Source organism: Marmota monax, unplaced genomic scaffold (assembly GCF_021218885.2).
Source record: "Marmota monax isolate L192 unplaced genomic scaffold, Marmota_monax_Labrador192_F-V1.1 WCK01_AAM20220418_F8-fsc00370, whole genome shotgun sequence".
Lineage (NCBI taxonomy): Eukaryota > Metazoa > Chordata > Mammalia > Rodentia > Sciuridae > Marmota > Marmota monax.
This window is the reverse complement of record NW_026693560.1, coordinates 347772-375732: the sequence shown is the minus strand read 5'-3', so window position 1 is coordinate 375732 and position 27961 is coordinate 347772. Positions and strand designations below refer to the sequence as shown.

General features: G+C 63.1%; 1 protein-coding gene across 7 annotated transcripts; it reads right to left on the bottom strand.

Annotated features, from left to right (window-relative positions):
* Positions 1-47: 47 nt before the first annotated feature.
* On the bottom strand, positions 48-27479 carry Slc41a3 (solute carrier family 41 member 3). Of its 7 annotated transcripts, none has more exons than XM_058583736.1 (11): positions 27310-27479; positions 22443-22741; positions 12877-12984; positions 9848-9919; positions 8275-8419; positions 5053-5199; positions 4204-4348; positions 3405-3484; positions 3111-3279; positions 1577-1725; positions 48-551 (listed from the first exon to the last, which is right to left on the bottom strand). In XM_058583736.1, exons 2-11 carry the CDS (start codon positions 22713-22715, stop codon positions 214-216), a joined length of 1626 nt encoding a protein of 541 aa, XP_058439719.1. In that variant the 5' UTR covers positions 22716-22741; positions 27310-27479; the 3' UTR covers positions 48-213. The 7 variants fall into 7 exon arrangements, with proteins under 7 accessions (XP_058439719.1, XP_058439718.1, XP_058439721.1 ...); XM_058583735.1 differs by lacking the exon at positions 27310-27479 and adding an exon at positions 22995-23138; XM_046458687.2 differs by lacking the exon at positions 27310-27479 and adding an exon at positions 22995-23127 and having other exon boundaries at positions 228-551; positions 3111-3245.
* Between the last annotated feature and the right edge of the window lie 482 nt (positions 27480-27961).

Below are 27961 nucleotides of genomic sequence, written 5' to 3'. Positions count from 1 at the left end.
GGGCGCTCGCCTCGGACACGCATAAAAATAAAGACCCTGTGTCCACCTACAACTAAAGAAAATTTTTAAAAAGACCAGAACGAGGAACCGGCGAAGGCCTGGGGACCGACGCCGGCCCCCTGCGCAGCTGCGAGCCCGGCCCCGCCCCGCGCGTGCGCACTCCGGCACTCGGGGGCCGGCAGCTCCGCGCACGCGCACAGGAGGCTCCGGGCCTCAAGAGTCCGTCTCTGGCGTCCAAAGGGGCGGTGCGCGCGGCTCCGCGGCGGAGGCCGCTGCCGGGCGGGCGAGTGACCGCTGAGGATCCCGCAGGGGACAGCCAGCGTCCCGCCGCCCGGGCGCCGTCAGGGGGGGCCGGGGGTCCACGCGGAGCCGCCGCCCGGCGCCGCCCCGCCCGCGAGTGACCAGTCGGCGAGGAAGCAGAGCGCCAGGAGCCCGGTGCCCAGCAGGTCCCCCAGCCCCGTGAGGTAGGGGATGCAGTGGTTGTCGGGGTCCAGGCCCCGGTGCCACGTCAGCCGCACCGCCACCTCCGCCAGGTACAGGAGCACCACCACCTGGAGAGCAGGGGACACACGGGACACAGGCAGAGGGTCAGGGCCGCCAGGGGCGCCGGGTCCCTGGGACGCTGAGCGGTGGGTGACAGTGGGTGACACTGGGTCCCCTCGCCGCCTCACCCTCCCGCGTGGCCAGTCACCCTGGAACAGCTCCTTGGCGCCGCTGATGGGACCCCAGAGCCACCCGAATTCCAGGCTTCTTGGTGGCACCAGGGACTGAACCCAGGGCCTCGCCCGCTGGCCCCGCCCATCGTCCTGGCCCCGCCCACGGCCCCGCCCCGTTGGTGTTTTATCTGGAGACAGGGCCTCGCCCTTTGCTGAGGCTGACCTCCAACTCTGAGATCCTCCTGCCTCAGCCTCCCGGGCCGCTGGGACGGCAGTGAGTGCCCGGCTCAAATGCCCCTTTTTTTAAGTTTCCAGCCACACAGAACAGGCCGCTCCGAAGCCCAGCGGGTGCTCTGGCTAGAGAAGGCCACCCTCCTCTGTCCTTCCCAGGGGCCGATTCCTGCTCTGGCCTCCATCAGTGCCACACAGACCTGCTGCCACCCACCTGCTGCCCTGGGTCTGCTCCTGAGACCCCACTGGGACCCCCACTTGGGTCTACGTGGACACTCTGCCCTGCAGCGCTGGCCACTTAGCCTTCCAGAACTTTCCAGGGCAAATCCACACACCACCGTCCTCCAGGCCACCAGCCCTGACCAGAGGCTGCGCAGGTCTTCCGCAGCACCCCGGGCGGGCCAGGCCTGCCCTGTCCTCTGAGCCATGGACACTGCCTCCTTGGCGCTGCCCGCCCTCTGATGGTGGGTGTGTCCTGTGCCATCATGTGCAGTGGGCAGTGGCCGAGTGGCTGGACCCTGCCACTGGGCTTGAATAAGGTCAGTGACTTGACTGGACTCTTGGAAGGTGGGGACCTTGCCCGCACGTCCAGGAGCTCCCACTGCCCAGGCTGCACAGTGGCTCCCGAGGGCAGGGGACAAAGCCTGCGGCCTGACCCAGTGAGCTCATGCGCTGGTCAGTGTCCTCACCTGGACCAGGCCAGCCAGCAGGTACAGCAGCACGAAGGTCCTGCTGCTGGCCACCGCCGGCCCCTCCACCAGGCGGATGACGTAGAAGAAGAGCAGGTGGCCGGGCACCACCAGCAGCAGCAGCACGCGGGCCGACGTGGAGTTGATCTCTGCAGGGACACAGGACCGGGGCCCCTGTGACCGCCCGGCAGCCAGGGCCACAGCATTCCCAGCTGACCCCATGGTGCCCGCCTGACCCCACGGGGCTGGTGTCCAGGAAGGGAGTCGAGTCACAGCAGCAGAGCACCAAGGGGCATTTCAAACTGCGACCGCCACAGTCAGCCTGGTGACACAGCAGGGCATCGTGGGTGCGAGAGGAGGGACGAGTCCTGGGGGTTGGAGGGACGAGTCCCAGGGGTCAGAGGTCCCTTTGGGGACGTGACCCCAAGATCTGAGCTGAGACCTACATTTGGGGGAGAAGATTCCGGGCACAGGCAAGAGAACAGGTGCAGGCAGTGAGGTGGGAAAGAGCTTGGGGACATCAGGGACACCCACACTTCGTGCATGGAACCTCTAATCTGAGAAGGCCACTGTCCTTCCAGGGGGCCCTGGGAGCCCCTTCACACAAAAGCACCTGTGGCCTGCTGGGCACTGTGTGGGGCATCAGCAACCCCCACTTTCCTCAGGCTCCTCTAGGGAGTCCACGGTGAAGGGGAGTCACTGTCACTCAGCCTCGCTGCTTGACATGGTCACCTCCAAGGAGGCCGACAGGGAGCACGTGGCTGGGCGGGGTGGTCCCAGGGCATCCCAGCCACTCAGGAGGCTGAGGCAGGAGGATCACAGGTTGGAGGCCAGCCTCAGCCACCTGGTGAGGCCCTGTCTCTAAATCAAATAGAAAAAGGGCTGAGGACAGGGCTTCGTGGGAGGGCACCCGCCTGGCACGTGGGAGGCAGTGGGCTGGACCCTCAGCGCCACGTAAAGATAAAGACACCGTGTCCCTCCACAACTAAAAAAAAAGGGGGTGGGTACATGGCTGTCGAGTGCCCCTGGGCTCCATCCTCAGTGTCCCCCTAAAAAAAGCTACAGAAAGAGAGAACAGAGCCCCCCCCACCGCCGGGCTCGCAGGACAGGACCAGCCTGAAGCTTGACCCCAAGGCCCTCAGGGTCCCCCACTTCTCCCCGGCCTCCTCTTGCTCCTCCCCGAGCCTCCTATGGGCCTCTAGTGCCTCAGACACCAGAGCTCCTTCCTGCCTGTGGGCCTCTGCTTGGCCGGTCCCCATCCCAGCACCTGCTCCTGGCCCTCATCACACCCTGGGCCTGGCCTTCTGGATCATTCTGTCTGTCCTGTCTGCTGCTCTGGACTCCCAGAGGGCAAGAAGTCACCTGCCCCTGACCTCACGGTCACCTGACCAGGTCGACAGACGGTAGGCGCTGTGGACGCGGGAGGAGGACCTGGGGGAGGCTCACTTCCGCCTCAGGCGTCCACCGTACAGACACCGATGTCACTTGTTTTTTAAGACAAAGTGTCCCCAGGGGCCTGCGGGGCTGGACCCACCTGGGCTGCAGAAGGTGGCCCAGGGCCGGGGACAGGAGCCCTTCATGGGCAGGGGCAGCACCCCGGGCGTGCTGCGGACGTGCAGGTAGGTGGAGATCCGGCTGCTCTGGATGGCCACCAGGTTGCCACCGACGCCTGCGGGACACGGGAAGCCACTGGGCAGCTGAGACTGCAGGCCCATGGCACCTCTGGGACAGGGACCGGGCAGGGCTTCCTCCCCCTGGTCTCAGTTCATCTGAGAAAGGCCCGGCCAGGGGGCGGCTGGGGACCCCGGGGACCGAGTCCAGCACCTACCGCATATGACGGGGGTGAGCACGGCCATGCCGCGGTACTGCTGCTCCGAGAGCGTCCTGCTCAGGATGAGTCCCCCGAAGCTGGGCGGAGAGCAGATGGCACCCGGTGACCATGGCGGACACTCAGGCAGCCCCCGGTGGCCCCCATCCTGTGCTCCCTCACTGACCCGACCCTGGGCTGTCCCGGGGCCAGGCAGAGGACAACATGCAGACGCCCTTCCCCAGAGGGACAGTAGCAGGGTCATGGGTGGCTCCTGGCCACGTTGAGCAGCTCTCAGGGAGGACACAGCCACCAGGACCCTGGTGCCCTCGGGACCCCGACAGGCTGCAGCCAGACCTGGGGCCTGGGACCAGGGAGGGCAGAGGGGCCAGTCAAGGGGCCTCGGAACCTTCTAGAAGCTGAGGCGCCCGCACCACAGCCTGAGACCAAGGCCTGAACACATCAGCAGGGACAGGGCGGCCCCACAGTCCCCCACCAGGAGAGGGGATGGGCCAGCCGGGGTCCCACGGGGTGCTGTCACAGCCCTAGCTGCCGCGAGGCTCTGGAGCGTCAGCCTGGCCCCGTGAGGGGACGCGCCTCTGTCCACGGCCCCAGCTGGGGCAGGGGGCGGGCAGGGGGGCTCCCCTGGCCCCCCAGCAGGTCAGCTCCCTGAGCCTGGCAGGGGCTGGGCTCACGGTGGCTGAGACTGGGGAGAACGAGGTGTCACCCAGGATGGGAGCTGCCCGGGGACCCGCTGGCCCCGACCCCGAGGCACCTCGCCCTGGGGCCCCATAGCTCTTGGCCTCGTCGCCGTCCTCACCTGCTGATGACCATGGCCAGGATGATGGGGACCCACCCGAACTTCAGCACCCTGGCGATGGGCGGGTTCCGCTTGGCGAGGACGACCCACAGCGGGGTCAGGGCCACGAAGCCCAGGCAGACCAGCGGGGCCAGGAGCCAGCTGTCTGCAGGAGGAAGGGGACCGGCTGCTGGGGACCCGCTGGCCCCAGGCCTGGCCTGGCTGGGTGGGCTGGGGACCAGGGACACTGGGAGCTGAGGGGACCTCTCACCCCCGTCCCACCAGGTGGGTGACTTCCTAGACACCGTACCCTGGGCCCCCACCTACCTGGTCACCACCTCACCCTGGGCCCCCACCCAGGTGGTCGCCTCCAGTGCCATGTCCCGTGCTGACAACATGGTAGCACTTGAGGGACGGCCCTGCCGCGTTCCCAAGCAGCCCGGGGGTGGCCCCCAGGACAGGAGGTGACGAGGTCAGGAGATGCCGCCTGCTCCCTGGGTTAGCCAGGGGCCGCACAGACCCGGGGGTCCTTGGACCTGCTGAATGACTGCAGTCCCCGGCTCCTTCCTAAGGGGACAGGGCCCCCTCTGAATGCCACACCTGGGGCCCGAGTGCTCACCCAGCCTTGGTGGTGACCTATCTGGGCCTGTCCTCCTCCTCCTCCCATTTTTTGGTGCCAGGGATTAAACCTAGGGGCACTGGACCCCTGGCCACGTCCCCAGCCCTTTATATTTCACTTAGAGACGGGACCTCGCTGTTGTTGAGGCTGGCCTCCACCTGTGATCCTCCTGCCTCAGCCTCCCCAGCTGCAGGGATGACAGGTGTGGGCCCCTGCGCCTGCCTCAGGCCTGTCCCCGAATGTCTTCCCACCTGTGTGCTTATAGAAGAAGCTGCTGACCACGGCCAGGATGGACAGCGTGATGAGGTCCCCCAGGCTGGCCGCGATGGGCGTGGCGATGTTGTCGGGGTTGACGCCCAGCCTCCGGGCGCCGATCACTATGCAGGCCATGAGCACCCCTAGAGAGAGGGGGGCAGGTCCAGAGACCCCAGAAGGTGGGAGGAGAGCCCAGTGTGGCCTGGGGGGGGCGAGGAGCTGCCCAAAGCTTTCCCACTGTCCCTCATCAGCGCAGGCGGCCCCCAGCCCCGTCCACCTGGAGGTGACCTCACAGCCCCGTGCGTGGAAGGGACATCCCAAAGGTGATGAGAGGCAGGGCCTGGCTGGGGACGTGGCCTGCAGGTTTCTCGGGGGGCACAGGCTGACCAGGGACAGAACCTGGGGGAAGAGGCAGGGGGCAGGCAGGAGGGCACAGCGTCCTCAGGGCAGGGCCGGGCCAGGCGGCAGAGGCCCGTGGGGTGGAGGCCCGTCTCGGGAGCCCCGCAGGCTGTCCCTGGGCACCAGGACGCAACCTGTGGCCTCTCGGTGTCCGTGGGGACCTGAGAGGCATCTGCACTGTGACTGTCACACGTGGTCTCCTGTCCCCTCTCCCCACCTGTGACAGAGCCTGGCAGGCGCTCGCTTGGCCAAGAACCCATCTGTGCGCAGGGTGCCCCGATGCTGTGACCCCCCTGTGACCAGGAGTGACGCAGGCTGGTTCAGTCCCAGCACAGGAGAGAGGGCCTTTCCAGAAAAGGGAAAGTGATCAACTCGCGCCCTCAGTGCCACCTGAGACTGTCACCGCCAGCTGCTCTGAGCCACATCCTGTGGCCAGGCCACAGCCCCGTATTTTTCTCGTACCAGGACGGAACCCGGGGAGCCTCACCTTTTTATTTAGAGGCTGGGTCTCCCCAGGTTGCCCAGGTGGCCTTGAACCTGGGACCCTCCTGCCTGCGGAGCCGAGGTCACGGGGTGCGCCACCGTGCCCGGCCTGGTGTTCCTGTGACATGCCACCCAGTTCAGGGTGGATCCAGTGCCCGGCTGAGCTGGTGGGCCAGGGAGAGTCCCTGGAGGGTCAAGTAGAGGGACACTTCCAGCTCAGGACCGCTCTTTACGAATCCCTACCACAGCCCGGTGCGGTGGCGCACACCTGTCATCCCTGCAGCTGGGGAGGCTGAGGCAGGAGGATCACAGGTGGAGGCCAGCCTCAGTAACAGCGAGGCCCTCAGACTCAGGGAGGCCCTGTCTCTAAATGGACTATGGAAAGGGCCGGGCGGGGCTGGGGTCAGGGGCTTGGGGGTCAGGTGCTCGGGGGTCAGGTGCCCTGGGTTCAACCCTTGGGACCAAAACGACAAGAACCACCACAGAGAAGCCCCCCGGGGGCCACTTGGGGCTGGACGCCCTGAACACTGTGGACAGGACCAACCGTCCACGTCGGGGCCTCCGTGTCCCCATGTGCACGAGGGAGCCGGGCACAGCGGCCTCCTGGGGATGTGAAGCCCAGATGCCACCTCCCTCAGGGGCTGGGCCACTTGTCCTGCCCCGTCCTGACAGGTGTCCTGCACCCTGGCTGGGAGGTGCTGAGCACCTGGGCCAGGTCCCCGCAGGAGAGGACGCAGGGCTGCCCGGGGGTCTGGCGTGCACGTGAGTCTTTGCGGCGAGGGCACTGCCCAGAGACTGGGCTGACAGCAGGGCGGGGGCAGGCGCTGAGCCCGGCAGCTCCAGGCCATGTCCCCGCTGGTTCTGCACCGCCCGTGGACACTCCCTGGGTCAGCGGGGCCCTGCAGGCTAGGGACCGAGTCCAAGGCCCAGTATGGAGGGCACAGGTGGCTCCGGGCGTGGCAAGGCCCTCAACCCAGCCATAGGCCACTCTGTCACACTTTGTCCTCAGTGTGTCCCCAGCGTTGGCTCAACAAGCCAGTGACACGTCGATGTCGACTGTGGTCCCCCGTCCCCAGGACAGCTCGGGCCCAGTGTCCCCGTCTTCCCCTCTGCTGGGCCTCGGGACAGCAGCAGCAGGACCGTCCCCAAGGCCCGGGAGAGCCGAGTCGGAGAACAGTGAGACCCTGGGGCCTCGGACTCCCCAGGGGTCTGGAGGGCACTGGCCGTGACAGGACAGCCAGCGCAGGAGGGGAGAGCGGGCAGGGCAGTGCTGGGGCCTCCAGCGAGCGTCCCCAGCCCCAGTGGAGGCCAGGGTGTCGGAGCAGGGCCTCTGGGAGGCACCGGGGCCACAGCCTGCAGCCCTCGACTGGAGCAGTGTCCCCGTCCCCGCAGGCGGCTGTCCCTACTCACCCAAGCTGAGGGCCCCGGAAGCCATCTGTGAGGAGCCGCGGCCCAGGGAGGGGACGCCAGGGTGGGGACGGGGACACTCAGATGGGCTCCTGACAAGCCCTGTCTCAGCACAGGGACGGGCCTCCCTGGCCAGGCGGAGCCCGTGGGTCGGGGACCTTCCAACAACAGGAGGGAGGACCACGCCCTCCACGTCCCCTGTCTGACCGTCTGACCTCCGTGGGCAGTGACCAGCTGGAGTTTGAGAGCTGAGGTCAGGTGTCACCCAAGTGGAGGGGACAGAGACGGACGGAGGGGAACAGAGATCGGGGGGACAGAGATGGGGAGGGACAGAGATGGGGAGGGACAGAGATCGGGGGTGACAGAGATCGGAGGGTGTCAGAGATGGGGGGACAGAGATGGGGTGGGGACAGAGATGGGGGGGTGACAGAGATTGGGGGTGACAGAGATGGGGAGGGACAGAGATGGGGAGGGACAGAGATGGGGGTGACACAGATGGGGAGGGACAGAGATCGGAGGGTGTCAGAGATTGGGGGTGACAGATCGGAGGGTGTCAGAGATGGGGTGGGGACAAGGATTGGAGGAAGACCAAGATGGGGGTACAGAGATGGGGTAGGTATAGAGATTGGGGGTGAGAGAGATGGGGTGACAGATCGGGGGGTACAGAGATTGTGGGGTGACAGAGACGGGGGTACAGAGATGGGGTGGGTACAGAGATTGGGGGTGACAGATCGGGGGGTGACTGAGATGGATTGGGGACAGAAGTAGGATGGGGACAGAGATAGGGGTACAGAGATGGGGGTGACAGAGATCGGGAGGTGACAGAGATTGGGGGGACAGAGATGGGGGTGACAGGTGGGCCATGGGGACCCTCGGCTCTGCCCGCCCCCCACACCACGGTCAGCACCCCCCGCCCGTCCGCGGCTCACCGAGGGCGAAGGCCGCCAGGAAGGCGGTGATGACGCTGCTGGCGCACAGCAGGGCCACCTGGGCTACGGCCACCTCCTCCCTCGTCACAGCGCCCAGCAGCAGGGCGGCCACGGCAGCCAGGAGCCCCACGACGGTGGCCTGCAACTGTGGGGACAGAAGTCAGATCGCCCCCCACCAGGCCTCAGGAGGCACCATGAGGGGTGAGGGGTCCCTCACCACTGTCCACCCTAGAAGGACAACACCCTCTGCCCTGGACCCTGGAGACTGCCCCATCCCTCTGCCCCCGCTGCAGCAGAACCTTGGGCCACCTCAGCTGCTCAGGCCTCTGCCAAGGACCACCAGGGCCCAGGTGGTCAAGGCCTTGCTACTTGGCTGAGGCTGGCCTCCAACTCACAATCCTCCTGTCTCAGCCTCCCGAGCCTCTGGGGTTACAGGCGAGCGCCACCAAACCCGGCTTGAAATCTTAAAATCTAGCACAATAAACTTGAAACATGGACGTGTGAGCACTGGGGACGATACAAGTGCCGTGTCCAATCAAGATGGAACGTGGACACTGTGTAAAGATGGCCGGGGAGGTCAGGCACAGACGTTTGTGAAAACAAACTCCTCGACGTTTAAACCTGGAGGGTGGGAGGCTGAGGCAGGAGGATCGCAAGTTGGAGGCCAGCCTCAGCAAGTCAGCGAGACCCTGACTCTAAATAAAATATGAAAAGGGCTGGGGACATGGCCCTGGGTTCAAAAGACGGGCCCCACTGCTCTGGGCCGGGGTCACCTCATGGCAGAGCCCAGGAGGGCGGAGCAGGCTGCTCACCTCATGCCCAGGAAGCAGGAGAGCAAGGAGGCGGCTGGGGTCCTGCGGCCCCTTCCAGGGCATGGCCTGACCTCGGGCCACCGCTGTACGTCCAACCACCTCCCGGTGGCCCTGGAGGACACCCTAAGTCCAAACCGTAGCTGCCACCACCCACAGCATGGGGACCCCACAGCCTCCCAGGACCCCATGGCCCCCCAGGACCCCTGGCCCAGTGAGCTTCCTGCCCTCACGCTGGGCAGGGCTGGAGCCCCACAGGGCGACACAGGGGGCTTCCCTGTGCTGACCCGGGCTGGACTTCAGGGTCTGGCGGCAGAGGCCCCGGCTCCCGGGCCTCTCGGAGGCTGAGAGAACAGAACAAGGCCATGGGGGCCTCCCGCGTAACAGGCCAATCATGTGCCAACGAGGGGGACCCTGGGGACCCCAGGGACCCCGTCTACCACCAGAAGCCTGTTGGTGTGGATGGGGAGGCGAGAGGCCACCAAGTGTGGGTGACTCTCAGAGAAGCTGGCATAGAAGGGAGGAGGCCGGGAGGCCAGGAGGCAGGGAGGCCCTGGGGTCCCAGGAGCGGTGTCCCCGGCCGCTCGTGTGCACAGCCTCCAGCTGCCCCACCAACAGATGGACGTGGCCACCGGCTCTCAGAGCTCAGCCCAGAGCGCGGGGACAAGGGCACCGTGGCCGTCCCCCTTCCCAACTGGAATGATCCGGCTGCAGGTTCCAAGAGGACGGAGGCGGCGCGTCCAGGGGGCGAGGGGGACGCTCACCTGGACCAGGGCGAGGTTGCTGCTGATGACGCGGTGTCTCTCCCGGGGGCTGTCGATCTGCCCAGTGTTGGCCTGGGAGGGACAGAGCAGGGCGCAGGGTGGGCGGCCACGTCTCCACAGGGGCCCCAGGGAGCGCCACCGCACGGAGACCAGTCCAAGGACTCTGACCCAGCCTCCCCTGCGGGACGGAGGGACACAGCAGGGACAGCTCCTTGAGAACCGCGTGACATGGGGTGGGGCACTCGTGTCCCTGATGACGGCGCGGCCACCTCCTGCCCTCGAGCTCACAGCCAGAGCTCGGGTGAGACCTCCTGCCGGGACCTGCTGCCCTCTGGTCGGGGCCCCCCACGGGCAGCTCTTGGTGGCCCAGCTCCCCTGACCATCCGAGGAACACGTCCCAGGATCCTTTGCTCCTTAATTTTTTGGTACCAGGGATTGACCCCATGGCCACTCGACCCCGAGCCCCAGCCCTATTTTCTGTTTTATTTACAGAGTTTCACTAAGTGGCTGAGGCTGGCCTCCAACTTCAATCCTCCTGCCTCAGCCTCCAGAGCTGCTGGGGTGACAGGCCACTGCGCCCGTCCTCAGTGCAGAGCAAATGGTTCCACTCGGGGTCCCCATGGAACCAGCAGGAAGAAGCAGGGGAGGGCAAAGCCCGGGCTGCAGCTGGGGAGGATGGGGGTGGGACGGGGACAGCAGAGGGCAGAGACAGGAAGGGGCTCGTCTGAAGGACTAACGGGCACAAACTGCAGGGATCTGAGAAGAGATGCACAAATCCACCCAGGAGACGTGAGAGGGACGCCAGGGACAGACGGCTGAGTTAAATAAGTCAACACGCCCCATGGGACTTCAAACCTGTGCTCTGCGGTGACGCGGCCACGTCACTCCTACCGCAGCTCAACTCAGGGGCCCTTAGGAGATGAACAACAAGGAGACGCGGTGCTTGTACACAGTGGAATATTACTCAGCCAGGAAGAAGAGTGAAATGATCGCATTTGTGGGTAAAAGGACAGAGCTGGGGACTGTCATGCTAAGCAAAATGAGGCAGGTTCCAAACCAAAGGCCAAGTGTCCTCTCTGATACGTGGATGCTGACCCAAGGGGGGGGATGGCACTTCACTGGATGAGACACAGGGGGGTGAAGGGGACGTCACCTTCCCATGTTCACGTAGGGACCCCCCACAGCAGGTCCAGCCACAGGAGTGGGATGTCACACCGTGTAGGTGGCACGTGGCAGGACACACGCTGCCGTCATGGGGAGCTCAGGACAAGCACACAAGTCCACGTGAGGAAGCCACGGTGGAGGGTCCCCGGCTGCAGCACCCCAGGTCAGCTGGACAGCGTCCGGGGGCGTGCACGGGGCTGCGCAGGGCCTTCGTGTGGGGACAGGTCTGCACGCCAACTGCCCACTTCCTGCTTCTGAGGGTCTGACCCAGTGATTCAGAGCACAAGCTGGGGACCAGGACCACCCTGCGCCGGGCTCGGCACGTCTCTTGGGGACACCTTTCCCAGAACCCCCAGTAGGGTGGCCGCACGCAGAGTCCCTCCAGCCACCAACGTGTAGGGCCAGGAGACAGTGCCCGCCACCTCAGTGCTCAGACCCCATGTCCCCAGTGTCACCCGTAGTGGCCACGCTCACGGTCACTGGCACCCATCTGACGGGTGACTCCACAGTAGGCTTCCGGAGTCTCTGTGAGGACCGGGTGACCTTGTGGCCCTGCACTCCTGTCTACGTGACCCTCGGCTCCTCCACTCTTACGGGCCTGGCATGGGCTGGCAGAGAAGCCATGGGGTGCCCATGGAGGACGCTGTCCCTCGAGGCCACAGGTGGGCAGCTGACCTTTGTTGACCTGTGTTTTCAGGAGGCGCCCTGAGCCAGCCGCACCTGATTGAGTCTCACACCCACTTTCCCCTCTTGAATTTATTCCAGAAAACACTGATGGCTGCCACTGGGTCTCTAACACGGTGCTGCAGCCGTGACCCAGCACCTGGGTGGTGGCCTATGTGGGAACAGGGTCCCTGCAGACGCCCTTGATCAGGGTGAGTCCAGATGGCTCACCCTGTGACCAGGGTTTGGACCCTCGCACCCAGAACACCACCTGAAGACCAGGCAGAGATCAGGTGATGGCCTAGTGGGCCAAGGAGTGTCCCCAACGGCCAGAAGCCAGGAGAGGGGGCCCAGGGTCTCACACTTGCCGCCTCCAGACCCAGGGGATGGTCTGTCCCGTCGTTGGAGGCAGCAGGTTGTGATTCTGGCAGCCCTAGCAAAGGAATCGGAATCACATGTGGCTTCCAATTTAACTGAGGTGCCATCTGTCCCCACCTGGATTTTACACTGGTCCTGCTACTTAAGGTGACCTGCCGTCAGGAGGTCCTGTACAGAGCCAGCGTCAGACCCCGGGCTTGGCTGGGAATCACACAGGCAGGTGGGGCAGGGGCGCACACCACCATCCCAGCGGCTCAGGAGGCTGAGGCAGAAGGACTGTGAGCGCGAGGCCAGCCTCAGCCACTGAGCGAGACCCTGTCTCAAATTCAACTCAGTGGCTAAGTGGCCCTGGGTCTTTCTCCTAAGTCTGGACCAGGACAATCACAAGCGTCCATGTTCGCAGGTGGCCATCTCCACTGCGTCCCTGGCCGTGGGAGACGCTGCCCACTGTTCCCCAGGGGTGACCTGATCTGCCCTGGGGGTCAGTCTGCTGCTCGGTGGCCTGAAGTCCTCACAGGCCCGGAGGCCAGAGCAGACCCCCGCGGCCAGGCCAGGAGCCCGCTCCACCTGTCCTGCCACAGAGCGGGTTCCCTCAAGGCCTCTCCGCCTGGCGTCCCCCCTCCCGCTGTCCCCACACACGGTCTCCTCCTCTCCTGCTTTGGGTGTCCCTCTGTGTCCCCAAGAAACCCCTGGCAGCGTGTGGGACAACAGAACCTTACCCCACTCCTCTCTTTGGAGGCACCGGCCCTCCCACAAGCCACTCAGGGAAACCGGTGGTGGGAGCGCCGTCCCCAAGCCGGGCTCCTGGTCACCCGTCAACTTACGGCGGTGGAGAGCCGCGAGGCCAGCGTCATTTCCAGGTTCCCCTTCAGCCCTACGAGGGGTGGCACCAACGTCAACAGGTCCTTCACCTCCAGGAACACGGGCCAGTGCTGCAAGAGGGCGGGGAGGGGGTCAAGTGCCCGCCTGGCGTCTCTGCAGACGTCCCCCGAGAGCCTGTGGCGGGGACTTCCTGGTCCCCACAGAAGCCACCAGGCAAGCGACGCCTTCGGTGGCTTTGAACTCAGCACCAGGTCAGTGGGGCTGGGGTCACTGCTGTCTCAGTGACAGCACCAGCGGGCCTGGGCCCCCCTCTCCGACCTGTAGCAGGCAGGGCAGGGGACAGGGCAAGGGACAGGCCCAGGACCCAGCTCGCCTAGTAGGAAATCAGTGCAGAAATTATGCAGTCTTCGATTTCAAAGTGACAGGGTCCCGGTCACATCTGCCCAGCCAGCTGCTGTGGGGCAGCGACTCCCCTCCCACGAGTACAGAGGCCCTGGCGCCCTCTGCTCCTGGGCAGCGAGTCTGCGTGTGTCACTGTCCAGCTCCGAGCTGGGCCTTTGACTTTTGGGGGGTTGAACCCAGGGGTGCTCCACCACTGAGCCACACGCCCAGCCCTGTGCTGAGGCCGGCCTCCAACTTGTGATCCTTCATCTCAGCCTCCCAGGGATCTGGGATCACAGGTCTGCAGACCTTGAATGTTTCAAAGCATCTGCCTGACGGAGACGCCACCTCAGCAAACATTGACAAATTCACACAAGCCAGGTGCAGTGGCCCACGCCTGTCATCCCAGTGGCTGGGGAGGCTGAGGCAGGAGGATCACACGTTAGAGGCCAGCCTCAGCAACTTCGTGAGAACCTGTCTCAAAATATAAAAAGGTCTGGGGTGTGGTCAGTGGTCAAGCCCCCCTGGGTTCAATCCGTGGTGTGTGTGTGTGTGTCTCTCTCTCTCCCTCACACACACACACACACACAGACACACAAACTAAGAAACGAAGAAAGGGATACACATTTTGAGAAAACTGGAAGAAAAAGATTTTGCAGAGAGGAAAACGACTCTTCCCTCCTTAACGTGCAATTAGGTTGCTCCCTGGAACCGATCTCGACACCCTCCGGGTCTCACAGCCTCCTCTACCAGCCTGGCCTCTGCAGCTGCCTGTGATCCCCACACAGAAGTCCCCCTGGTTTCGGGATTCTAGGCCTAAGGACGACCCACTGCGCCTTTGAGGACGCAGGACGCCCGGCTCTCCTTCCTGTCCCTGGTGGAGATGCGCCCACCCACCTCACCTCTAGGGGGCGCAGGCGCCGTCTCCAAGCCGCCCTGGCTGTCCTCTGGGGGTCCCGGGAGACGCCCCCTGGTCAGGTTCCCCCTCACAGGTGGAAACTGGGGAAGTTATATGGGGGAGGGGGAAATAGAAGGGAGGACGGGGGCCTGGCCTGGGAGTGGCCCCAGCAGGTCACGTGCATGCACCAGGTGTCACCAAGTGCCACAGTCACACAGACCACCGTGTCCAGTCACCGCACCAACACCACAGGGGGAAATGGAGTCGCCATACTGCGGGGGACTCCTTTCTGCCCTCACCAGGACTGGACCCAGGGTCTGGACCACGGAGCCAAGTGAGACAGGGCCTCACTGAGTTCCGAGGCTGGCCTCCGACTTGTGATCCTCCTGCCTCAGCCTCCAGAGGGGCGGGATGACAGGTGTGCACCCCTTCGTGCCCTCAGACCTCCGTTTACTGCTCCTCTGCTCGGCTCCGCCCTGACCCCCGCACAGCGGGCACTCAGCATCCAGGTCACAGAGGCCCCAAGCTGGTTGTCCCCAGAAGAAAACAATGTCACCGGGCAAAGGCTGAAGCCCTTATCAGCACGGTCCCTGCCTCCCTGTATTCCCGGCAGCAGCAGCCCTGAGCTCCCGTGACACAGAACACAGAGTCCCTCACATGTGTCCTGGGGTGGCCGGCTGGCTCACCCTGCCCCCTCCCGCAAGACTGCCACGGCCTAGGGCTTGCCCACACGCGAGGCCACGTCTGCACCGACCCGGAGGTAGGTTTCCTGTCACGGGCAGCAGGGACAAGTCCAGTGACAGGCACTGTGGGCCTGCGCAGGGGAGGTGACCAGTCCCGAGCGTCACCCCTGTGCACCCCCTGCGGAGTGCTCGCTGGGTGTCCTGCAGGCTCTGTCCTCCACACCCCTGCCTCCCTACAGAGGCCCCCCTCTGGCCATCTTTCCTGTCTCGACCCCTCCTGGTCCCAAACCTGTCACTCAGACTGTCAGCAACACCTAGGCCTCTGTCCCTGTCACCTGGGGACCGGTCACAATGCTGCTTCTGCCACATGGGGCGGGGGTGGCTGAGCCTTGGCCATGACTACCCTGATCTTCCTCGCTGTCCCCAACCTCACCCTCCAGGGCATCTTTGATACTGCTCCTAGGACAGACTTTAGTCACACTGATGTGACTGTCACTCAGCCACTTACAACCATCACTGCCAAATCCACACCCAAGCAGGTGCCCAAACTACAGGTCCTCACATGGTCCCCAAATACACAGGAGGACACTGCTCGTGGATCACGGCATCAGAAGTCAGAGGCAGCTGGGCACAGGGCACACACCTGTCATCCCAACAGCTCGGGAGGCTGAGGCAGGAGGATGGCAAGTTGGAGGCCAGCCTCGGCCACTTAGGCCCTGAGCAGCTCAGCGAGACCCTGTCTCTAAATAAAACGTAACGAGGTCTGGGGACGGGCGCAGGGGTTAAGGGCCCCTGGGCTCCATCCCTGGCACCAAAAAAGAGAAAAGCTAGGACTCAGACGAGATGGAGGGTCCATGAGATCTCCCATCAGCGCTTTCCTGTTCACCCAGACTGTGCGTGTGCGTGTGCGTGCATGTGTGCGTGAGCAGGCGTGTGGGGACGCATTCCTGACGGTGCTTTCTGTTTATTTTCTTCATCTGCACGTGTGTGGCGCTGGGGTGGGCCTGGGGCTCTGAGCACGCTGGCCCGCAGAGCCACAGAGCCGCACACTGGCCCTGACACCGGTGTTTCCTGTCACATGGGACTTTATGGGCCACCCCCCCGACACTCCGGCAGCATCCCATTCCTAAGTGTGACGGCATCTCCTTGGTGGTGGCTGCCTCGTGTCCCTGTCTCTGGGCTGGCGAGGGGCAGGCAAGTCCCCAGGCCACCTCACCTCTGAATGTGGGACCCCAAAGGATCAGGGAGCAGCCTCCACGAAGCCGTGGGCAGCACCCCACGTCCAGCCTCCCGAGCAGCTGGACGACAGGCCTGCGCCGGCCCCTCTCTAGGTTCCCTAGCACAGCAGTCGCACCACGAGGACGTCACAGCAGGCAGCAGACACCCCTCACTGCTCCAAATAACGTCACCCGAATCACACTCAGGACACACAGACCTTGAGGTGCCAGTGCAGACCCCAGACCCTGCCCGCCTGGCCCTCCCCGGGCCCCCAGGGACCCTGGAGAGTGAGTCCCCTCAGCTCTGCTCGAGGGGCGGCCGTGCCAGTGACCCGGCTCCACAGGACAAGGGCACAGGCTCCCAGGCTCCCGGCTCTCAGCAAGGTGGGTGCTGCCATCGGCCCACTTTACAGATGGGGAAACTGAGGCAGAGAGGTCGGAGGCAGGCCCTGCCCGTGTCCACATCTTGGTGAGGACGGGAGCCGAGCTCCCGCACACAGGCTGCGCCGGCCAAGCCTGGGGAGGGACATCCGAGTGACGCTTCGGTGCACAGACGCTGGGTGCCCAGGGGACCCCCCGACGCCCAGGTCCGAGCACACGCCCTCCCGGCGCCCTGCACACACCTGGACGGCGTTCATCACCAGGCCCGCGGCCATCATGCCCAGGCCCGACAGCAGGATGGGCACGGTGACCTGGCACGTCGTGGAGAGAGGGGTCTCGAGGGACACCCCATGGGGGGACCGCGTGAGCTCACAGCTGAAGCCTCGCAGCTTCTGGCCCTGAAAGCGGAACTCCAGGTTCAGCTGGGTGACCACCATGGCCAGGCGCTGGCCACATGCCCGGGCGCCTCCGTCGGCTCCTCTTGCTCCACAGCAGGACGCTTGTCCCCAGAAGTCCAGGCGCAGAGGCCTCCGGGTGGGTCAGCGGCCCGAGCCTCAGAAGGCTCCCAGCAGGCCCTGGGCCAAGGACAGAGCCCAGGAGCAAGGAACAAAGGCCACTGCGACAGCGAGCCTCGTTCTGGGGACCGCCAGCGCCGGCTGTCCACTCCCTGCCGGTCAGGTCGCCCTCGGAGAGTGGCTTAGGGTCAGCTGGGACCTCCCTCGGCCAGCCTGCCAGGGAGGCTCCCCGTCCCTTGGCGGCGACCTTGATAGTGTCCAGGGGCTCAGCCCACGCTGGCGGAGTGGACAGAGAGCCCATGTGGGGCTGGCCTTGGTGACCGCCCTGGCGAGGGCCGCCACCTCCCTCCACCACGTGCCCCGGTGGCCCCACCCTCGGCAGGGAAGGGCCTGCGGAGACCTCGGTCCACAGCCCACCTCCCAGGCAGCCCAGGGCCCCTGCAGGTCAAGGCCAAGGACTCTATGGGCCTCCAGGAAGGACGCCATGTCCTGGGGTCACTCGATGGCAGTGTCCAGGGGCCCACGGCCACAGCATCCCGGCTCTCTCTGGAAAGCCCAGGTGACGTGTCAAGGTGACCTCGCTTTCTCCTACTAGCGGGGCCAGGCCCTGCCCTGTGCCCCTGACCCAGCAGGATAGAAGGGCCACCCGGGGAAGCCCCGCCTCCTGTGGGTGGACGTGTCCCCTGCATGTTCCTCGGGCACCAGGAGCAGAGGCTGGTCGGGTGTCACTCAGAGGCCTCAGCCTGCAGCAGCCCTGGGCTGGGGGCTGGACACAGCCTCCTGACCTGGGGTCCCGGGCTCGCGGGCAGCCGGCCACTCCCCTGCGTGCCCCCTAGCCCTGCGCCCGCCACCCTGGGAGCCAGATGGGCACCTGCTTGTCACCCTGCAGGAGCTGCACAGGGCAGAAGGACGGGCTCCGGGGCCACAGCAGAGACCCGTGCTGACCCGGGCAGCCTCCCACCGATCACTAGCACAAAGCGGGTGCTGGGGACAGCTGGGCCCTGCCCACTTCTCACCAGCGTCCTGCTGCAGAGGGGATCTGCTCCAACCCAATGGTGACCACCCCTAGCTGGATCCATGTCCCTTACCCGGGCCAGCTGCAAACCACACAGCACCTTTGCCGTGACCCGTGGCCGTGCCGTCTCCTCCACACAGAGCCTACTCTCTGTGTGAACAGGGTGCCCAGGAGGTGGCTGTCCCCCGTCCCCCGGCTGTCCCCTCCTTCCCTGGGAAAGGGCGACAGAGCGCTCCACCATCTGGAGAGACGCACCCACCTGCCATGAGCCCCCGAAGGAACTTCCTGGGGACCCGCTCTGCACCTCCTACTGGCCCCAAGTCCCCAGGCCCGTCCCTGTCCCGTGGCCTCTCAGCACAGCCTGGGAGCTCCTATCCCACAATGCTCAGGGCCGCCTTCTGCATCCCGCAGACCTGCCCCTGGGCCTGGGGACACGGCCCGTCCACGGCTCTCACATGCACAGAGAAGTCCAGAAGGATAAGAACCACGTGGTCAGGTGGCACTCTCTGGCTGCACGGGTAGGATTGTGAGCGACTCTGGTCATTGTCCCTGCAACGTGACAAGATGGCTTGCTTTCTTATTTTGGGGCACCAGGGCTTGGGCCCAGGGGCCCTCGTCCACTGAGCCCTGGCCCCAGCCCTACTTACCTTTTCTTTAGAGGTAAGGCCTCACTAACTTGCTGAGGCTGCCTTGGACTGTGATCCTCCGGCCCCAGCCTCCCAGCCTCCGGGATTAGAGGCCTACACTGCCAAGCCCAATGCGGTCACCTGCTTTTATAACCATCAAATCAACTGTCACCAGAAACAAATGAAAAACCGTGATCTCGTGAGGGGGAAACCCTACTGTCCTGAGACCCTTGAGAACATCAGGGTTCAGCGTGGCCCACTGGGTCCCGGCCCAGAGGCTCGAGAAGGGGATTTTAGTTTGCAGGGCTCAGGGAGACTCGGCGGGGGTGGACGCCGGGCTGTGCAGGGGCAGCAGAGGGCGTTTTCCTGGGTGACCCTAGAGAAGCCCTGTCCCCCTCGGGGCCTCCAGCCCACCAGCAGTCCTGCCCCTGAGGAGGGCTGGGTGTGACTTGGTGGCAGGAACCCTGCTGAGCTTACCCTAAGCCCTAGGTTCAATGTCCAGCACTGAAAGGGGAGGGACAAACCCCCAGAGGGGACAGAAGAGAATCCTGAGGGCTGGGCTGGGCAACAGGACCTGCGAGGGGTGCGTTTTAGGGGAGGGTCCTTGGAGCGCCTCACAACTAGAACACACTTCATGGACTCCGCAGCAAGAACTGCTGGACACCTGGTCCCTCTCTCAGGGTCACCTTGACCCGGGCAGGTCCCGAGGCAGGTGGCCACTCTTTTTCTGTTCTGGGGTTGAACCCTGGGTGCTCGTCCCCTAGCCACACCCCAGCCCCTTTTGTATTTAGAGACAGGGTCTCACTGAGCTGCTGAGGCTGGCCTCCAACTCACGATCCTCCTGCCTCAGCCTCCCCAGCAGCTGGAATAACAGGTGTGGGCCACTGCGCCCGACTGAACGTGACCGTGATGCTCTGCTGTCCCAACATCGGGGGACACACAGGGCTTCTAGACCTCCCCGTCCTATTCCCGTGGACACCATGCTCTCTGCCTCTTACACGAGTTCCAGCCCTCAGTTCCCGGCAGACCTTGGAGTCATTCGAACAAGCTACTCCCATCCCCCAGGAACCAGGGCCCCCGCCTGCTCCCCCACCGGCCTCCGCACCCTGTGCCCACTCTGCTCCCGGGTGTGGCCTCCCTGAATGGCACAGAATGTTCCCCGCCAGGTCGTGTGGGGGACACATAACTGCTGTCCCCGTCACCCCTGGTGCACCCTCCCCCAGGCGGCCCTCCCACCCTGCCCAGTGGGGTGGAAGGAGGTGACCAGAACAATTGTCATCATGAAAAGGTGACCCAACCATGACCCAGAACACCCGTCAGCTCTGACTAAATGCTCTTTGCTGACCAACGGGTTCCTGGTAAAGCCAAGGCCCCTGGGCTGGAGCTGCCCACTGCCGGCCAGTGGGAGCCTGGTGCCCCATGCCGCGCTGTCCCCCCAGGGGGGTCTCCTCACCCTGACGCAGTTCTCCCTGCATAAAGGACAACCTGCTGCTGTTGCTGTTGGCACCAGGGGCTGACGCCAGGGGCGCTGACCCCTGAGCCACGTCCCAGCCATTTTTATATTTTATTTAGAGACAGGGTCTCCCTGAGCTGCTTAGGGCCTCGCTAAGTTGCTGAGGCTGGCCTCTAAATTGCGATCCTCCTGCCTCAGCCTCCAGAGCCACTGGGATGACAGGTGAGTGCCCCTGCGCCCGCCTGGACTTACTATTTTGTAGATGTGCTGCGTGAGAGTGACAGGACTTGAAGGTTGCTAGCTCCTGTCTCTTATTGGAGGGTTCCCGATAAAGAATACCACCCATCCAAGGGGTGCACAAGGGACCAAACTCAAGGTGGTCATCCTAGTGGGAACACGGGCCAGTGGGCACTACTTTATAAGCTCCCAGGCCAGGGCACAGTTGCCCGCCTCACCATCAGGCAACAGAAACCAAGGTCTCCACTCTCCCCTCCACGGCCACCCAGCCTCGCAGGTCACTCCAGCCTCCGGAGCCCAGGCAGGACCAACTGAGCCAAGCTGGGACGTCCCACGGTGGCCCTGGAGGAGGGCGGCCCACAGAGCTGCAGGCCCCCTGTGCGTCTGCCTCAATTAGGGGGTGCTCCGAGCCCCTACCTAGGTCACAGGGGACATGTGGACCTCCGGGTGTCACCAGTGCCACAGGCCAGTGACTCGGGGAGTCCTGCGCTCCGGGGAGACGCCCACCCCGCACTCAGGCCTGCAGGGACCTCTCAGATCCGCCTGTGGCCCTCTCCTCCCTGGCCAGGGCCTGCTTGGTGGGTTGGGGAAGCGCGTCCCCTGTTCCCTGCGAGCGTTGGTGTGAGGACGTCAGTGTCCACTCTGCGGGAGGCCAGAGGGGGTCCTGTGCTGCCTGGAGAAGGGAGGGACGTGAAGGGCAGGTCCCCTCCCAGCTCTGCTACCAGGGATAAGGTCCCTGGTCACACCCCCCCTTATCAGGGCCAGGCACTGGGCTTGCTGGGCCTGGGCGGCTAGCCAGTCACCACCGTCTCACGTCCCTCCCTCCTGCTCCTGATGCCACTCCCCTGGCTGCCCCAGATCAGGGGTCTGGTGCCAAGAAATCGCTGCTACAATGGTGCCAGGGATGCACACCTGTCACCCCTGTGACTCGGGAGGCTGAGGCAGGAGGATCACAAGTTGGAGGCCGGCCTCAGCAACTCAGTGAGGCCCCATATCAAAAAAAAAAAAAAAAAAAGAGGGGGTTGGGTTGGGGATGTAACTCAGTCGAGCCCCCTGGGTTCAACCAACACCAGGGTCCCCCACCATTTCTCCCTTCTCCCCACATGATTGGTGTCCTCGGACTAAGACCCAGAGAGGGACGGGGGAGACACCATCTGGACACAGAGGATGACAGCCACTGCAGGAGGAGGCCTCAGGGCCACACCTCGACCCTGGACGTCCAGTCTCTGAGGTCCCAGACAACACCTCGCCCTCACTGCTAAGTTGCTGAGGCTGGCCTCTAAATTGCGATCCTCCTCTAAATTGCTCTGTGGTGGCTCCTGCAGCCCAGGTGGCCCGTCACACAGAACCAGAGGGACATAGGCCGCGGGTTTCTGACCCATCTGCACAAGAACCAGGCCTCGACCAAGAGGCGAAATCACGTGTGGTCACCGCCGTCTTTAACGGGTGCCCTGTTTCATTTAGTTGATCTTTGTTTATTTTTGTGGCTCCGGAGATTGAACTTGGGGCACTTGACCCCTGGGCCCCCTCCCTAGCCCTGTTTGTCTCTTAGTTCGAGACCTCGCTGACTTGCTTAAGGCCTCACTTTTTACTGAGGCTGGCTTCGAACTCACGATCCTCCTGCCTCAACCTCCCGAGCCACTGGAATGACAGGCGTGAGTCACTGTGCCTGCCGTGACCCACTGTACCCGGCTTTTATTTATTTATTTTAAATTCTGTGAAATAAATGCCCATATGCACAATGGCCCACACCTGTCATCCCAGCAGCTCAAGAGGCCGAGGCAGGAGGATCGCAAGTTGGAGGCCAGCCTCAGCAGCTTAGTGAGGCCCCAAGCAACTCAGGGAGACCCTGTCTCTGAATAAGACATGCCAAGGGCTGGGGACAGGGCTCAGTGGGTAAGTGCCCCTGGGTTCAATCCCGGGTACCGAAAAGAAGAATTCTGAGACTCAGCACCACCACGTTGCTCGCTGTGCTCTGGCCTTGGCCTCCTGCGTCACTGGGTCGACTGACCTGTGCCACTCCCCAACTGTCCTCTGAAGTGCTACTCGGGTCACACAGAGTCCTTGTCACTAGACCTAAAGGAATCTGGCCGGGGTGGAGGTGGCCCCTGTCCTGCAGGCAGGACCCTAGGCCAAGGCCCCGCCTGTGCCCTCTTTCTTACCTGGAAGTAGTTCAGCAGCACGCCAGCCCAGGACAGCCCCAGACCCGCGAGGACAAAGGACAGGGTCACCTGCAGGCAGATGGTCAGGGCCGTCTCCCTGGTGGGCGCGGCCTCCTGGGGCCTGGAGGGCACCCGCTGGCCGTCAGGGACCCCGAGGTGCCCATCTCCGGAGGCGGCAGGGAGGCTCCCTGTGCTGAGGGCGGGCGACACCTTCAGCTCCTCGAGCCTGCCACAGCCTCCCAGCCTCCGCGGCCGGGGCTCCGAGGCTTCCATCTGAGCGGCCGGCCCAAAGCTCCAACCTGGAGACACAAGGAGAGGTGTGGGCAGGCCCCGCCCCGGGCCCTGGCAGAGGCCCTGTGTCACACCTACAGCCCCCACGGGTCCCGCACCCCCACCTACAGCAGCGGACTTCAGATGCGCGTGAGATCAGACACCCGTGGAAGAGCACCACACACCCGTGAAGTCGGCAGATGTGAAGGGGGCAGTCCCCCAAAATGCCCACCTTAAAAGCAACCAGAAAATCAGGCTGGGGCCTGGAGCCCTGGCACACACCTGTCATCCCAGCAGCTCAGGAGGCTGAGGCAGGAGGATCGCAAGTTGGAGGCCAGCCTCAGCAACTCAGTGCGGCCCTAAGCAACTCAGCGAGACCCTGTCTCTAAATAAAATGTAAAAAGGGCTGGGGACGGGGGCTCAGGGGTTAACTGCCATGAGCCAGGCTGTAGGGACAGTGACCAAAGTCCACCGTACACCAGACTCCACATCACGTGGGCAGCGATGTTCCTGTGGGACACCTGGTCCCAAGGAAGCGGTTGGTATCAGGACCCTTCAGTTTGGATGACACTGAGCCTTGGTGTGTTTTCTGGGTGACCTGCCACCACACGGGCACCCCTGGGTTCTATCCTGGTGAAAAGTGTCAGGGACAAAGGGCGAGTGAGTGGGAGCCAGGGGACGGGGCCTGTCACACAGGGCCACATAGATCCAGCAGCAGTCCTCAGGGGAGGCTGAGGGCCTGGCAACGTGCTGTGACCCCCTAAGAAGGCCACCTTTGGATGACCCCAGAGCTTGTGCTGAGTACAGTTACTGAGATTCGGGTGAGAGGCAAAGGAATTTCCAAAAATACTAAGAAACTAGGTCAGGACTAGGAGGCAGATGCCACCAGCAACGCACTCCCCACCCCTGGGAACGACTCCAGCCTCCAAGGTGATCAAAGGAACCAGGTCTCTCAGAACAAACCCAAGGCGGTGGGCACAGACACCAAGTGCAACCACGCAGCCTTGGCTGGAAGCCCCTGGACCCAGGGCCACGTCCCAGTCCCCAACCCAGAACCAACTGGCGGACAACTAGATCCTGCAACCTCCACTGCTCTGAGACCGCGACCGCCTTCCTCTCTTTGCTCTTAAATTTGTGGTGAGATTCCTGAGATAGTAAAAAGACGCAAAGATAGCAGTGAAATTAAGAAAATCATGGAAAACAACGCCAAGGATTTGTTAGCAATAGTAGATAGGGTGGTCCTTGGAAACTGTAGGCACTGGTTACACGACCCTCTGTGGCTATCAAAATCCTGAACTGGGCATGTGTGCCCGCCTGTCATCCCAGTGGTTTGGGAGGCTGAGGCAGGAGGATCCCAAGTTGGAGGCCAGCCTCAGCCATGGCAAGGCGCTAAGCAACTCAGTGAGACCCTGACTCTAAATAAAATGCAAAATAGGGCTGGAGATGGGGCTCTGTGGTCAAGCACTCGAGTTCAAGTACCAGGTACCCCCCACAAAAAATTTGCCAATGCTACATAGTTTATTATATTGCAGTGTTTAGATAATAAAGAAAAATGTCAGTATGTGTTCAGCAGATGCAACTAAAAAATACTTCTGACTTGATGTTTGTTGAACTCACAGGTAAGGAACCCAGTGGACATGGAGGCCAACTGGACACACATTCCTACCCATCAAATTGGGGTTTTTCTGACCATTTTTAGCCTAAGGGAACCAGGTCAGTGGAACACTGTGATTACCGTGTGCACACTGAGAACGCAGCAGGAATCACATATTAATTTATGGTCCTAATCAGATTTAAGACACTTTGGTCTACGGGTAAGCAAGCAATGTTTAAATGTCTGGGGAAAATGAAAGCAGCCTTCACAGCAAAATGACAAACAGGAGGCTTAAATGGGGCATCTGCAGGACACGAAAGGTTTATTAGCTGTGTAAATAAATGGTGCGTAGCCGGTCTGAAGAAAGCAGGTGCTCAGGTGTCTTAAAATGCTGTCAGTGACCATTACAGTGCTGAATTTTGTCACGAAAAGCTCTGTAGGAAGAAGGCCTCCCTGTGCAGGGTCGCAGAGCAGTCTTGGGGCCAGGAATGGGGGGGGGGGTGCCTTCTCCAGCTCCCTCTGCTGGCAGGGCAGGGAACTGCAGGACAGGTCCTAAGCAGCCAGGGAGGTGGACAGTTTTTGATTCTAAACCAGGAGTCCAACTCCAAGGTGTAGGCCACACACACACACCACAGAGCAGAAGCAGAGAGGCAGAGAGAGAGAGAGAGAGAGAGAGAGAGAGATCAATTCAACAGCATCAAAGTGTGAATACCCCAGGGGACGGACACTTCTACACAAAATTGAAACTCCAGGGGACTGGGGCTGAGCTCGGGGTGGGGCGCCTGCCTGGCAGCCTGAGTGCGGGGCCCCTCCCAGGACTGCTGAACACATAAATAAGGAACAAAACCGATTGAGGCAAATATAGGAGAAAATATTTAAAACCAACACAAGAAGTCAGGAGGCCGGGCTTTGCTGAGCCAGTGGGAGGCCTGGGCCCAATCCCCCCAAATGAAAAATCACAATAAAATAGAAAAAGGATAACAGTGAAAATAGGGAAGAGGAGGAATTCCTGTAAACCAACAAGGGACCCAGAAAACAATGGAGAAACTAGGGAAGGACCGGCCCAGGAGCCCCCTGAGTGGGCAGCAATTAAAACCCACATGCAGCACCTCGCCTCACCACCAGGGGGCTCCAAAGCGGAGGTCGCCAGAAGGGTGGGCACGCCCGCTATGGGGGTGGGGGGGTCCATCTCTGCCAAAGGCCACCTGGCAGTAACCACAGAGGTCTCACGGTCCTCACCTGTGCCCACAGAAAGATCTGAGCCAGGGTGAACACTGGGGAGCAAGGGAAGTCACCTGGGATCTGTACTGAGGGGGGACACTGTGGCCAAATAGCAGGGACCTCATATCACTGCGGATGGTGGTCAGAGGCCTCTGGACTTCCTTGAGAGTGCTGGGGTGTCACTGAGCATTAGCACAGAGGTCAAGAGTGCAGATTAGGGGTGACATGCCTGCTCAGTTACTGTGAGCAACAAGAGGATAATAATAATTTAACATACTGGGCTCTAAAGGACGGGAAGAGGGTGCTTTATGGTCAGGGGTCTGAGCCCAGTTCCCCTAACCCCCAAGGATGTCAGACCCAGGTATCCAGAAGGCCATTGGTATCCAGAAGTGTCTGATTTACCCAGTGAGGCTGGCCTCAAACATGGACCTCTGGGCGCCCATTCCACACATCCCTCTTGGGGATGATGGGTCCTAGCACCTCACAGACTAGCATCCACCCAGGTCCAGGGGGCAGGGACATCCTGGACTAGACCAGGCAGGCCCAGGTTTTGCAACCCAAAACGGAGGACAACAGTCCCCCTTCAACCCTAGTTTCACTTTTTGAGGTTTCCTTTACCTATGACCAACTACAGTCTGAAGTTTTTAAATGGAAGTTTTCAAAAACAGTTCCTGAGCTTGGTGATAAGTTCCATTCTGAATGGCAATGCTGAACTCCCCCCCCCAGTTCTGCCCCCGCTAGAACGTGAACCTTTTCTTTGTGCAGCGTGTCCACAGTGTATATGCTACCTGTCCGTTACTCACTTAGTAGCCATCTCAGCATCTGTCAAGGTGTGGCAGAGCTTGTGTTCAAGTAACCATTATCTTATTTACTAATGGCTCCAAACTACAAGCGCAGCGACCCTGACAATTTTAAATACCTATTCTGTTATCATTGTGCTGTTCTATGAGTAGTTATTAACCTCTTACTGTGTCTAGTTCATAAACTAAACTTCATCATGGGCAAGTAAGAAAAAGCACAGTGTATACTATGGGTGGAGGGCTTCCTGGGACACAAGGGAGGACGCCTGTACTTTCATCACAGGGGACCTGGCCTGTCCCTACTCCGGGTTCACTCTCCTCCAAGCTCCAGTGCTGCAGATCAGAGATGCCTCAGGGCAGCCTCAGAATCGTCGGGAGGCCTGTTAGGGACGGGGGACTCCCAAGAGCAGGTTGGGGACATCGGGGAAGTCATCTGAGAACCAGGTTTAAAGGATTTCTCAAGTGCTGGGTTTCGAAGGCAGCCTCTCTCCTGGCTGGAGGCACCTGGGGAACCCTGACGAGGGTGGTGGGGACAGATGGGTTCGCGGAGCTCTCGCGGAGCCCACGTGGGGCAGTTTGCTCAGCCAGCCCCGGGGATGAGCTGGGACCTCCAGCGAACGTCCCCGGGGTCCTAGGCGACTTCGGGGGGCTGCGGGGGTGTCGGCGCAGGACAGCCGCACAGACTCCAGGCCACTGGGCGCCCAGGTTTTGCAGGTGGAGCCGCCCAGTCCCGACGCCGCGGCGCGGGGAGCGCCCCAGGACCCCCGAGGGGCAGCCCCGCCGCCCCCCAGTTCGGGCTTCGCGCTCCTCTTTCCCGGGTCCAGCCCAGGCGTCCCCGGCCCCCAGGATCCCCTCGGGCCCTCCAGCCGTGGCCCCCGCCCAGGTTCACTTGCCCTCGGCGCACGCCCCGCCGCAGCCCCCTGGCGCTGCCCGCTTCCCCGTCCCCACCCTGGAGCCCAGTCGGGCTCAGCGCCGCGCTTACCAGGTCCTCCTTCGGGCGGCTGAGGAAAAGAAGCCGCCGAGGGCGCTCCGGGCGCCAGGGAGGGACCTGGGACTGGCGAGAGGCGCGAAGCGCGGGCTTTAGGGCCCAGCTCTTCCCTGACGGAGCGCCGCGGCCAGGGTGGCCCGGAGGCTGGGGTCCGGGGGCGGGGCGCACGGGAAGGGGCGGGGCCACGCGACGGGAGGGGAGCACCGGCAGAGGGCGGGGCCTCAGGAGATGGGAGCACAGGAAGGGGCGGGGCCTCGGGCGGGGCCACGCGGCTGGGGCCGGAGCAGGGAAGGGCACAGGGCCTCAGGGGCGGGAAACACGGGAAGGGCGCCGGGCCTCGGGGGCTGGGCCATGCGACTAGGGGAAGGAAGCCTGGAAAGGGATGGGGCCTCAGGGCGGGAGAACACGAGAAGGAGGCGGGGCCTCAGGAGCGGGAAGGACGCCGGGCCTCAGGGCCTGGGGGCGAGAAGCGCGAGAAGAGCGGAGCCCCGGGGAATCAGGGGAGGAGGGGCCTCAGGGGCAGGAAGCACGAGAAAGACACGGGACCTCAGGACGGAGGCTGCGGGGGCGGGAAGCGGAGGACGGCATGGCGCCTCAGGGCCCGGAAGCGCGAAAAGGGCGCGGTGCCTCCGGGGCGGGAAGCCGG

What these genes read in the sequence shown, in the direction of transcription:
- Slc41a3 (XM_058583735.1), bottom strand. An exon ending in TGCTGCTGAACTACTTCCAG is followed by an intron (nt 12,985 to 22,442) that starts GTAAGAAAGAGG and finishes GCCCTCTTGCAG; the next exon opens with CACTGGCCCGTGTTCCTGGA. An exon ending in GCTCACCCCCGTCATATGCG is followed by an intron (nt 3,280 to 3,404) that starts GTAGGTGCTGGA and finishes ATGGGCCTGCAG; the next exon opens with TCTCAGCTGCCCAGTGGCTT.